The sequence below is a fragment of the Salvelinus alpinus genome, chromosome 12, assembly GCF_045679555.1.
Source record: "Salvelinus alpinus chromosome 12, SLU_Salpinus.1, whole genome shotgun sequence".
NCBI lineage: Eukaryota > Metazoa > Chordata > Actinopteri > Salmoniformes > Salmonidae > Salvelinus > Salvelinus alpinus.
Window position 1 is genome coordinate 19,268,025 of NC_092097.1, and position 11,878 is coordinate 19,279,902.

Sequence of the window (11,878 nt, forward strand, 5' to 3'; positions counted from 1 at the left end):
CGCTTGACTCCTTCACCTACCTCCTAATACAATAACGCAACACAAGCTGTCCAGGCCCTGAGGACAGTGCAATTTTGCAATTTTGTTGCTAGATTTAGCAACTTTTCAGACTACCCTGGCAACTGTTTTTCAAACAGCACCTAGCAACAACTTTAGCTACTTAAAAAAATGTATTTGAAACTTTTAGCAACTTTTAAAAGTGACTCAAACGCTAAAATGCACACATTTCCCCTCTAAATGAAAACGATTTTCTCTGTCACACACTCAGTCACAACACACGTGCCTGGCTGCAAAAGTGCATTGTGAGTGATGTCAGCAGCAGGCGCTCAGCTCGTGCACAGGCAACAGAAGGCCAGCTGCAATTTCAGCAAATTGCAAATCATTGTTAGCTGACTGCAGCAGCAGTAGTACGGGTTCGACGAGCCAAACCCAATGAATATAGTTGCTCACGAATGTTTGATCTTGAATAGAACTTACAACATCACTCAACATGTTTCATTCAAAATTGTACAGCCAGAAGTACAGAAAAGAGTGGGAGTCTGTACCTGAATTTAAAGGGTGGCTGAAGCCAGTAATTGGGGATGATTGTCGGGTATACAGTACGTACTGCAAATCAGATATGCTTGCAAAAATGTATGACATCAAAAAACATTGTGCTACAGCAAAGCATATAAATAAATCAAAACCGTACAACCCCGCAACGCAGTCTACATTACCACAGTTGGTTAAGAAAGTGGATAACTGCAAAAGCGCAGAAGCTACTATGGCAATGGCATTTGCGGTGCATTGTTCGCTGCTAGCATGCGACCATTTAGGTATGGCTTGCAAAGCTGCCTTTTCAGATTCTGTGGCAGCAACAAACTTCCAAGTGCACAGAAATTATTAGGGGAGTACTGGCTCCTTATTTTCTCAAAAGGGTAACATCAGATGTGGGGGATGAGAAGTTCAGTCTCCTTTTGGATGAGTCCACTGATGTCAGTGTCTCGAAATACCTGGGTGTGGTGATTCGGTATTTCAGTGCTAAAAAAAGAACCGTTATGTCCACATTTCTCGGGCTGGTTGAATTGGAGGGGCGATGCCAGATCAATACCAAAGGCGGTAGTTGAGTTTCTTGAGAAGTGTAACTTCAGGGTATTGGCACTGATAATGCGTCCGTGATGACTGGGGTGCACAACAGGGTGCGAAAGATTTTAAAGGAAGAATGTGCATTGCCCAATTTGCTACTCATCCCCTGTGTGTGCCATTCTTTGCAATTGGCTGTCAGTGCAGCATCCAAAGAAACCATCCCTAGAAGTGTTGAGTACTTAATCAGGGAAACCTACAACTGGTTTTCGATTTCCCCAAAACGGTGCGAGGCGTACAAAGCAGTGTGTGCCACCATTAATTGTGGCCAGAAACCCCTGCAGATCACCAAAGTGTGTGCCACACGTTGGTTATCAATTGAGCCTGCGGTAACTCGTATATTGAGCCAGTGGAAAGAAATTAAACTCCACTTTGAGTTGACCAAGGCCAGTGAGCATTGCTACATGGTGGTTGTGCTCCACGCCATGTACATGGACAAGACCTGACAATCTTGTAATTAATCCTGTCCGACGTGCCGACGTGCCGAAGTCATTTGAGGGAGGAGCAAACAGATCCTGTCAAGCTTTTGGACAATCTGGTACACCTCTTAACATCAATTTGCAGCAGAGTAGTCAACCCTATGGCAAAAATGTATGTCCTGAAGGATGCCATTGATGGACATCTCAGTCCATCACCATTCCTTGGGTACCATTTCGAGAGCATGGTGTACCAACTCAGTCTTGCGCAAGAGGACAAAAAGGAAATTCGGAGACGGTGCATCAACTATATTTTTGCTTTAAGCAAGGAGCTGCAAGCAAGGCTCCCAGACAACCTAGAAGCCTTGCGAAACATGGCCTTGTTCAGTTTTAAGGAAACGCTAAAGCACAATAAAGGTACCACCGAAATGATTAAAGGAGCTGAGCTACTGGGATACCAGCCCCAAACAATTGATAAAATTGGAGAAACATCCATCTGTTTAGGTGGGACTCAACTGAAAATACATTAGAATTTTGGAGTGAAGTGAATAATTACACGTACTCTTCCGGGTCAAATCCATTTGAAGAACTGTGCAAAGCTGCACTCGCTGCCCTCTCTTTGCCACACTCAAATGCGGAGGTTGAACGGCTATTCAGCCAAATGAGTGTGGTCAAGTCAAAGTTAAGAAATATAATGTCACTGCACACTCTCAACTCCATACTCCTGGTGCGGTATGGACTGAAGCTGGCTGGTGATACCTGTTACCAGCATAAACTCCCAGGTGAAGTTCTGCAGCAGTTTGGCACCATAGCGGCATACAGCTTTAAGGCCACTCCATCCTCTTCTGCTGGTTCCAGCTCCGTGACAATGAAGTTGGACAGTGAAGATGAAGTGGATTTCCTTGCCAATCTATGATTCATCATATTTACAGTACGTTTGCAAGGAGTGGACTTTCTGGAACTGGCGGAGACACACAGCTGATGGTGGCAGTGCACTGCAGTGTGAGCGAGAACAGTGGCAATATCTGGAGGAAACCAGTAAGCAGCTATCCAGCCAAGCAGCACAACAACCTGGAGAGAGCTGGATGCCTAGCGCACACATCATTATTTGAGTTAAGTTGCTTGTTCAATAGGATAGCATATACAGTTGAAGTCGGAAATTTACATACACCTTAGCCAAATACATTTAAACTCTGTTTTTCACAATACCTGACATTTAATCTGAGTAAAAAGTCCCTGTCTTAGGTCAGTTAAGATCACCACTTTATTTTAAGAATGTGAAATGTCCTGAATAATAGTAGAGAGAATGATTTATTTCAGCTTTTATTTCTTTCATCACATTCCCAGTGGGTCAGAAGTTTACATACACTCAATTAGTATTTGGTAGTATTGCCTTTAAATTGTTTAACTTGGGTCAAACGTTTCGGGTAGCCTTCCACAAGCTACCCACAATAAGTTGAGTGAATTTTGGCCCATTTCTTCTGACAGAGCTGGTGTAACTGAGTTAGGTTTGTATGCCTCCTTGCTCGCACACACTTTTTCAGTTCTGCCCACATATTTTCTATAGGATTGAGGTCAGGGCTTTGTGATGGCCACACCAATACCTTGACTTTGTTGTCCTTAAGCCATTTTGCCGCAACTTTGGAAGTATGCTTGGGGCCATTGTCCATTTGGAAGACCCATTTACGACCAAGCTTTAACTTCCTGACTGATATCTTGAGATGTTGCTTCAATATATCCACATAATTTTCAATTCCTCATGATGCCATCTATTTTGTGAAGTGCACCAGCCCCTCCTGCAGCAAAGCACCCCCACAATGTGATGCTGCCACCACCGTGCTTCACGGTTGGGATGGTGTTCTTTGGCTTGCAAGCGTCCCCCTTTTTCCTCCAAACGTAACGATGGTCATTATGGCCAAACAGTTCTATTTTTGTTTCATCAGACCAGAGGACATTTCTCCAAAAAGTACGATCTTTGTCCCCATGTGCAGTTACAAACTGTAGTCTGGCTTTTTTATGGCGGTTTTGGGGCAGTGGCTTCTTCCTTGCTGAGCAGCCTTTCAGATTATACCGATATAGGAGTCATTTTACTGTGGATATAGATACTTTTGTACCTGTTTCCTCCAGCATCTTCACAAGGTCTGTCACGTTCCTGACCTGTTTTCTCTTGTTTTGTATGTCTTTATTGGTCAGGGCGTGAGTGTTGGGTGGGCAGTCTATGTTTTCTATTTCTATGTTGGGTTTTGTGTTCGGCCTGGTATGATTCTCAATTAGAGACAGGTGTGTATCGTTTGTCTCTGATTGAGAGTCATACTAAGGCAGCCAGGGTTTCACTGGTGTTTTGTGGGTGTTTGTTTCCTGTGTTAGCGTTTGGGCCACACAGGACTGTTGCAGGTTAGTCACGTTTGTTGTTTTGTTAATTTGTTAGTGTTTGTTGGTTTGTCATTAAAATCATGAATACCTCCTACTCCGCATCTTGGTCCGATCCATGCTCCTCCTCGTCTGAGGAGGAGAACGACATTGACAGCCGTTACAGAAACACCCACCAAACCAGGACCAAGCGGATTGGAGAAGGACGGCAAGAACAAAAGCAATGGAGAGAAGAGGAATGGACATGGGAGCAAATACTCAACGGAGAAGGACCCTGGGCTAAGGTGGGAGAGAATCGCCGCTCTCGGGAGGAGAAGGAGGCAGCCACAGCCCAGGAGCGCTGGTATGAGGAGGCAGCACGTAAGAGAGGCTGGAAGCCCGAGAGGCTCACCCAAAAATGTCTTGGGGGGGGGCTAAAGGGGAGTGTGGCGAAGCCGGGTTGGTTACCTGAGCCAACTCCCCGGGCTTACCGTGGAGTGAGAGGGCGTCGTACTGGTCAGACACCGTGTTATGCGGTAAAGCGCACGGTGTCCCCAGTACGCGTGCTTAGCCCAGTGCGGGCTATTCCACCTTGCCGCACTGGGAGGGCTAGGTTGGGCATCGAGCCGGATGTCATGAAGCCGGCCCAACGTATCTGGCCTCCAGTACGTCTCCTCGGGCCGGCGTACATGGCACCAGCCTTACAGGTGGTGTCCCCGGTTCGCCTGCATAGCCCAGTGCGGGCTATTCCACCTCGCCGCACTGGCAGGGCTACGGGGACCATTCAACCTGGTAAGGTTGGAGAGGCTCGGTGCTCAAGAGCGCGTGTCCTCCTTCACGGTCCGGCATATCCGGCGCCACCTTCCCGCCCCAGCCCAGTACCACCAGTGCCTACACCACGCACCAGGCTTCCAGTGCATCTCCAGAGCCCTGTTCCTCCTCCCCGCACTCGCCCTGAGGTGCGTGCCCTCAGCCCGGTACCTCCAGTTCCGGCACCACGCATCAGGCCTATTGTGCGTCTCAGCCGGCCAGAGTCTGCCGTCTGCCCAGCGGTGCCTGAACTGCCCGTCTGCCCAGCGGTGCCTGAACTGCCCGGCTGCCCAACGCCGTCTGAGCCATCTGTCTGCCCAGCGCCGTCTGAGCCATCCGTCTGCCCAACGCCGTCTGAGCCATCCGTCTGCCCAACGCCGTCTGAGCCATCCGTCTGCCCAACGCCGTCTGAGCCATCCGTCTGCCCAACGCCGTCTGAGCCATCCGTCTGCCCAACGCCGTCTGAGCCATCTGTCTGCCCAACGCCGTCTGAGCCATCTGTCTGCCCAACGCCGTCTGAGCCATCTGTCTGCCCAACGCCGTCTGAGCCATCTGTCTGCCCAACGCCGTCTGAGCCATCTGTCTGCCCAACGCCGTCTGAGCCATCTGTCTGCCCAACGCCGTCTGAGCCATCCGTCTGCCAAGCGCCATCTGAGCCATCCGTCTGCCACGAGCCATTAGAGCCGCCCGTCTGTCCCGAGCCGTTAGAGCCGTCCGTCAGTCAGGAGCCGCTAGAGCCGTCCGTCAGTCAGGAGCTGCCAGAGCCGCCAGCCAGTCAGGAGCTGCCAGAGACGCCAGCCAGTCAGGAGCTGCCAGAGACGCCAGCCAGTCAGGAGCTGCCAGAGACGCCAGCCAGTCAGGAGCTGCCAGAGACGCCAGCCAGTCAGGAGCTGCCAGAGACGCCAGCCAGTCAGGAGCTGCCAGAGACGCCAGCCAGTCAGGAGCTGCCAGAGACGCCAGCCAGTCAGGAGCTGCCCTACGGTCGTGAGCTGCCCTCCAGTCGTGAGCTGCCCTCCAGTCGTGAGCTGCCCTCCAGTCGTGAGCTGCCCTCCAGTCGTGAGCTGCCCTCCAGTCGTGAGCTGCCCTACAGTCATGAGCTGCCACTCAGTCCGGAGCTGCCACTCAGTCCGGAGCGGTCCGGAGCTGCTGCCCCTTATCCCGGAGCTGCTGCCCCTTATCCCGGAGCTGCTGCCCCTTATCCCGGAGCTGCTGCCCCTTATCCCGGAGCTGCTGCCCCTTATCCCGGAGCTGCTGCCCCTTATCCCGGTGCTGGCCCTTCATTTAGGTGGGTTGAGTTGGAGGGTGGTCATTGGGAGGGGGATACGGAAGCGGGGAGTGACTATGGTGGGGTGGGGACCTCGCCCAGAGCCTGAGCCACCACCGTGGTCAGATGCCCACCCAGACCCTCCCCTAGACTTTGTGCTGGTGCGCCCGGAGTTCGCACCTTAAGGGGGGGGTTATGTCACGTTCCTGACCTGTTTTCTCTTGTTTTGTATGTCTTTATTGGTCAGGGCGTGAGTGTTGGGTGGGCAGTCTATGTTTTCTATTTCTATGTTGGGTTTTGTGTTCGGCCTGGTATGATTCTCAATTAGAGACAGGTGTGTATCGTTTGTCTCTGATTGAGAGTCATACTAAGGCAGCCAGGGTTTCACTGGTGTTTTGTGGGTGTTTGTTTCCTGTGTTAGCGTTTGGGCCACACAGGACTGTTGCAGGTTAGTCACGTTTGTTGTTTTGTTAATTTGTTAGTGTTTGTTGGTTTGTCATTAAAATCATGAATACCTCCTACTCCGCATCTTGGTCCGATCCATGCTCCTCCTCGTCTGAGGAGGAGAACGACATTGACAGCCGTTACAAGGTCCTTTGTTTGCTGTTCTGGGATTGATTTGCACTTTTCGCACCAAAGTATGTTCATCTCTAGGAGACAGAACGCGTCTCCTTCCTGAGAGGTGTGACGGCTGTGTGGTCCCATGGTGTTTATACTTGCATACTATTGTTTGTACAGATGAAGGTGGTACCTTCGGGCATTTGGAAATTGCTCCCAAGGATGAACCAGACTTGTGGAGGTGTACAATTTTTTTCAGAGGTCTTGGCTGATTTCTTTTGATTTTCCCATGATGTCAAGCAAAGAGGCACTGAGTTTGAAGGTAGGCCTTGAAATACATCCACAGGTACACCTCCAATTGACTCAAATTATGTCAATTAGCCTTTCAGAAGCTTCTAAAGGAATTTTCCAAGCTGTTTACAGGCACAGTCAACTTAGTGTATGTAGACTTCTGACCCACTGAAATTGTGATACAGTGAAATAATCTGTCTGTAAACAATGGTTGGAAAAATTTCTTGTGTCATGCACAAAGTAGATGTCCTAACCGACTTGCCAAAACTATAGTCTGTTAACAAGAAATTTGTGGAGTGGTTGAAAAATGAGTTTTAATGACTCCAACCTAAGTGTATGTAAACTTTCGACTTCAACTGTATACCTTGTTATTAGCTTGTACCTATAATTGTTGATCAGTTAGGTAACTACCAATACACTGCTTAAAACTATAATTGTTCAAAATTTTGTAGGTTTACTAGTTGAAAATAAAGTAAATCAAATGTAATTGTTCAATAATGTGTAGTGTGTAATTGTTCAAAAATTCTATGTGTTGTGTTTAAAAATAAAAATATCTGATCATATTTAAGTATATTTAAGTGTTTAAGTTACTTTTACAAATAAAAATATGTGATAATAAACAAACAAATCTAAACTAACAAATGTCAAATCATATTTTTCGCCAAGATGGCCAGTCAATTTGAGTAACGTCATTGTGTATTCTACATAATGACGCAGTTTTACATTATTACGTAATGACGTCATCACGCAATGACATCACAACCTCATTTAGCAACTTTTAGCAACAAATCAACCTGCCGCTAGCAACTTCCTCTGAAAATGAGTTGGCAACACTGCCTGAGGCAGCAAAGCAGCCCCAAACCATGATGCTCCCTCCACCATACTTTACAGTTAGGATGAGGTTTTGATGTTGGTGTGCTGTGCCTTTTTTTTCTCCACACATAGTGTTGTGTGTTCCTTCCAAACAACTCAACTTTAGTTTAATCTGTCCACAGAATATTTTGCCAGAAGTGCTGTGGAAAATCCAGGTGGTCTTTTGCGAACTTCAGACGTGCAGCAAGGTTTTTTTTGGACAGCAGTGGCTTCTTCCGTGGTGTCCTCCCATGAACACCGTTCTTGTTTAGTGTTTTACGTATCATAGACAGAGATTTTAGCATGTTCCAGAGATTTCTGTAAGTCTTTAGCTGACACTCTAGGATTCTTCTTAATTAACCTCATTGAGCATTCTGCGCTGTGCTCTTGCAGTTATCTTTGCAGGACGGCCACTCCTATGGAGAGTAGCAACAGTGCTGAACTTTCTCCTTTTATAGACAATTTGTCCTACTGTGGACTGGTGAACATCACGGCTTTTAGAGATACTTTTGTAACCCTTTCCAGCTTTTTGCAAGTCAACAATTCTTAATCTTAGGTCTTCTGAGATCTCATTTGTTCGAGGCATGGTTCACATCAGGCAATACTTCTTGTGAATACAAAACGTACATTTAGTGAGTGTTTTTTATAGGACAGGGCAGCTTTAACCAACATCTACAATCTCATCTCATTGGTTTGGATTCCAGGTTAGCTGACTCCTGAGTCCAATTAGCTTTTGGAGAAGTCATTAGCCTAGAGGTTCACATACTTTTTCCACCCTACACTGTGAATGTTTAAATGATGTATACAATATAGACAAGAAAAATAAAATGATTTGTGTGTTATTAGTTTAATCACACTGTGTTTGTCTACTGTTGTGACTAAGATGAAGTTCAGATCAAATTGTATGACTAATTTATGCAGAAATCCAGGTAATTCCAAAGGATTCACATACTTTTTCTTGCCACTGTATATTATAGGTAATTATACCATGGCATTGTTGAATACTCGTTTCTGATTGGCTTGAAGGGCATTCTAGAGCGTGCATTATTTAAGCAATAATGCCTGATTACCCAGGAATTATCATGTGACAACTCCCTCACAGGGCTGTTCTGAGGCCCAAGGCGAATAAAACGGTTGCCAACATATTTATAAAAATATGAATGACATTTCTGCATATTAAATATTATTTTAATGAGTCATGGCTACTGGGGCTACCGAGTGGCGCATCAGTCTAAGGCACTGCATCTCAGTGTTAGAGGATCGCAGTGTTACTGACCCTGGTTCAATTCCAGGCTGTATCACAACCGGCCGTGATTAGGAGTCCCATAGGGCGGTGCACAATTGGCCCAGCGTCGTTAGGGTTTGGCCAGGGAAGGCCGTCATTGTAAATAAGAAATTGATCTTAACTGACTTGCCTAATTAATTAAAGGTTAAGTAAAAAACAAGTAAATTTGTTTTTGCATTATGAAGTTGCCACCCAAGCGGCTGGTCGTTAGTTATTTTCTCATGTTTTGACCCAGTCGTTACGTTTAATAATTATAATAATTTGACGTTACCATCAGCATACCCCAAATCTAGAGGTTCTGAGTTCAAATCCCAGGTGGGGTCATTTTGTCAGGAATAAGTGATCATGTCAAATGTAATCATATTGTTGTTAATTAAAGATTTTTACACTATTTTAGCTGAACAGCGTACCACTTACCTTAAAACCCCCATACCATTTAATTACTTTACTTATAATGGTTTCGGAGACCTGGGACCATCATGTGACAAAAAAACACAACGTCCCAAGAATGTCCTAAAATGGTTCTAACATGGTCCTGACATGGTCCTCAGTGACGTCCAGGGAACTAGACAAAGGTACTTCAGAGAGCGTTTCCTTGGGACTGTCATGCGACGTCCTAAGGACTAGTAAAATTATAGTCCTGAGATTGTCCTTAAAAGGTTGTGACATGGTTCTCAGTGACATCCTAGGAACTTACAGGGAACTACACAAAGGTCCCTCAGAGAACGTTCCCTTTGGACCATCTACATCAAATGAAAGTCCTGAGAATGGCCTAAAAAGGTCTTGACATGGTCCTCATTGAAGTCCTGGGAACTTAAAGGGTACTACACAAAGGTCCCCCAGAGAACGTTCCCCTGGGAGCATCATGGGACTTCTCCTTGACCATCATGAAATGTCTCCTTGTCGTCATTGAATGTCCCGTGGATAACGTCTCTCCAAAACCGCTTTAAGGGACCTAATGGGAACGTTGCTGAATGTCCTTAAGACATGGGACTTCCCCACAACCCCTGTTTGTGGGGATGGCTCTTTGAGGAAAATGCTACACGTGGATAATTTGCTAAATGTGTCAAATATTGTGAACCATTAAGTGTCCTCTTAAGTGTCCTCTTGTCCACTCCTACATTTTTCCTGATCTAAAAAACACATGCTAGGTGAAAGCATTGTGATGCCTGGGAAATTGTTGTCACTAATTAAATGATTTAATGATTAAGATAGAGGAAAGGAGACAAGGAGAGGAGGCCACTCTAAACAGTCGAGATTCACCCAAACATTGCAGTGCATTCCTGGCTTCATGTCCTCTCTTGCCTTAGCAACTGACTGAGAATGTTTTGTCTGTGTGCTAGTCCCAACCTTGACCCTCTCTACTCTCTTGTTCCAGAAAAAGTACCGTGACTTCCGGCTGCAGGGCGTCCTGGACTCCACACTAAACAGTAAGATGTATGACACGGTGCGGAACAGACTGACCCTGGAGGAGGCCACGGCGTCGGTGAGGGAAGGAGGGATGTCGGGCATATCTATGAAGGACAGTGATGAAGACGACGATGATGACTAGATCAACCACCGGATGGAGCCTGCAAATCAATGCATGTATCAACTTTGTTAACCACTGGACCAATCTTATAGGGTTATTATTTTTCACTGTCAGATAGATAGAAATACCCACAAAGGAACAACAATACAAATTAGTAACTGAATACATAAATTATAATTATATTAGTCATTATAATTATAAAATATATATATTTATGTGTTGAACTAAAAAGTATAGGTGTTTTACAAAAAAAGTTAGCATTTGCCTAGCATTCACTCTTGAATGTTCCTAAGCAATATGGAGAACCATGTATGCGATGTTGAGTACCATGATTAGGGATAATGCTTGGTGTGTACCTGTTGAATGCAAACCTGTTGAGGCGCTTTGTTAACGTACTGTGAATACAGTAATGGTACATCATTGTGAGGAGGAGAGTAAGATCACCTATTGTTCTCATTCATCTCAGAGCGTATGTCTACAGCCTAAAGGGAACCAAACTACAGACAGCCAGGCAACCTGTTTGTAGCTAGATTACAATACATTATAAAAAGTAGCTATCCATTCTCTCTCCTCTCTTAACATCAATGTAGAATTTACTTTGTTGACTCAATTCAATACTCAATACTACAACATTTTCCCTCACTGGCAAAACATTTAGCCACATTTTTTTTTAAATTATGAGTTGTTTTAGAAATGCAATATTTTAATTGTTTCATTGTTATATCTTGTTGATGTATTTATTGATAATTTATGTTTTTTAAAACATAATGTTTTTTAAAAATATGTTATATTTTAGTTATAATAGCAATTAGCACAAAAATATTCAATCACAAAGGGAAAAGAGACTTTCTTCTGTGTCCCCTATACTTCCGCCATTCCAGGTGATTACGTGTTTCCACACTTTTATATCTTTATTGTGTCTGCCAGTATTTTCTCTGCCGCTGATGTTGTTTTGTATATACACATACTGTACATTGCCCTGTGTGCAGTTACTGCATGTCCCAGTTATCCTCTTCTCTCCAAAAGTGTGATGGTCTCAGTGTAAAGTTACTGGTGGAGTCATTTTGCTTCTGCCTTATGGGAGCTTATAGATCTGTGGCCCACAAAGTGAAAATAAAAGTATCTGTACAAACATACTGCTTTTTTATTCATGTAATTGTTATTGTTGTTGTGTTGTACAGTCCTGATGGGTATACTAGAAAGTAGGTTCAATTAGTTAGCCAGCTAACATTGATAAACTACCAGAAATAACTATAGATGTGTTGCTTAATTAAGACATCTAAACGTAGATACAGTATGTGTTTTTGGTTGGGGAGTCATTTAGACAATGCCCATTTCAAGCTGTCAGGAAGAAAAAAAAATATTTCTGAATATTTAGGAAAGTTAGTTAGCCAACTCCT

At 45.0% G+C, this 11,878-nt stretch overlaps 1 protein-coding gene across 7 annotated transcripts in view; it reads left to right on the forward strand.

Annotated features, from left to right (window-relative positions):
• LOC139535652 (calcium-dependent secretion activator 1) overlaps nucleotides 1-11,612 on the forward strand; it is a 192,408-nt gene extending 180,796 nt beyond the window's left edge. For all 7 annotated transcript variants that reach the window (XM_071335273.1, XM_071335275.1, XM_071335276.1 and 4 more), the window contains one exon: nucleotides 10,326-11,612. In XM_071335273.1, coding sequence (XP_071191374.1) covers nucleotides 10,326-10,499 — 174 coding nt within the window. In that variant the 3' untranslated portion in view covers nucleotides 10,500-11,612. The remainder of the gene's footprint in view (nucleotides 1-10,325) is intronic.
• Nucleotides 11,613-11,878: the final 266 nt, after the last annotated feature.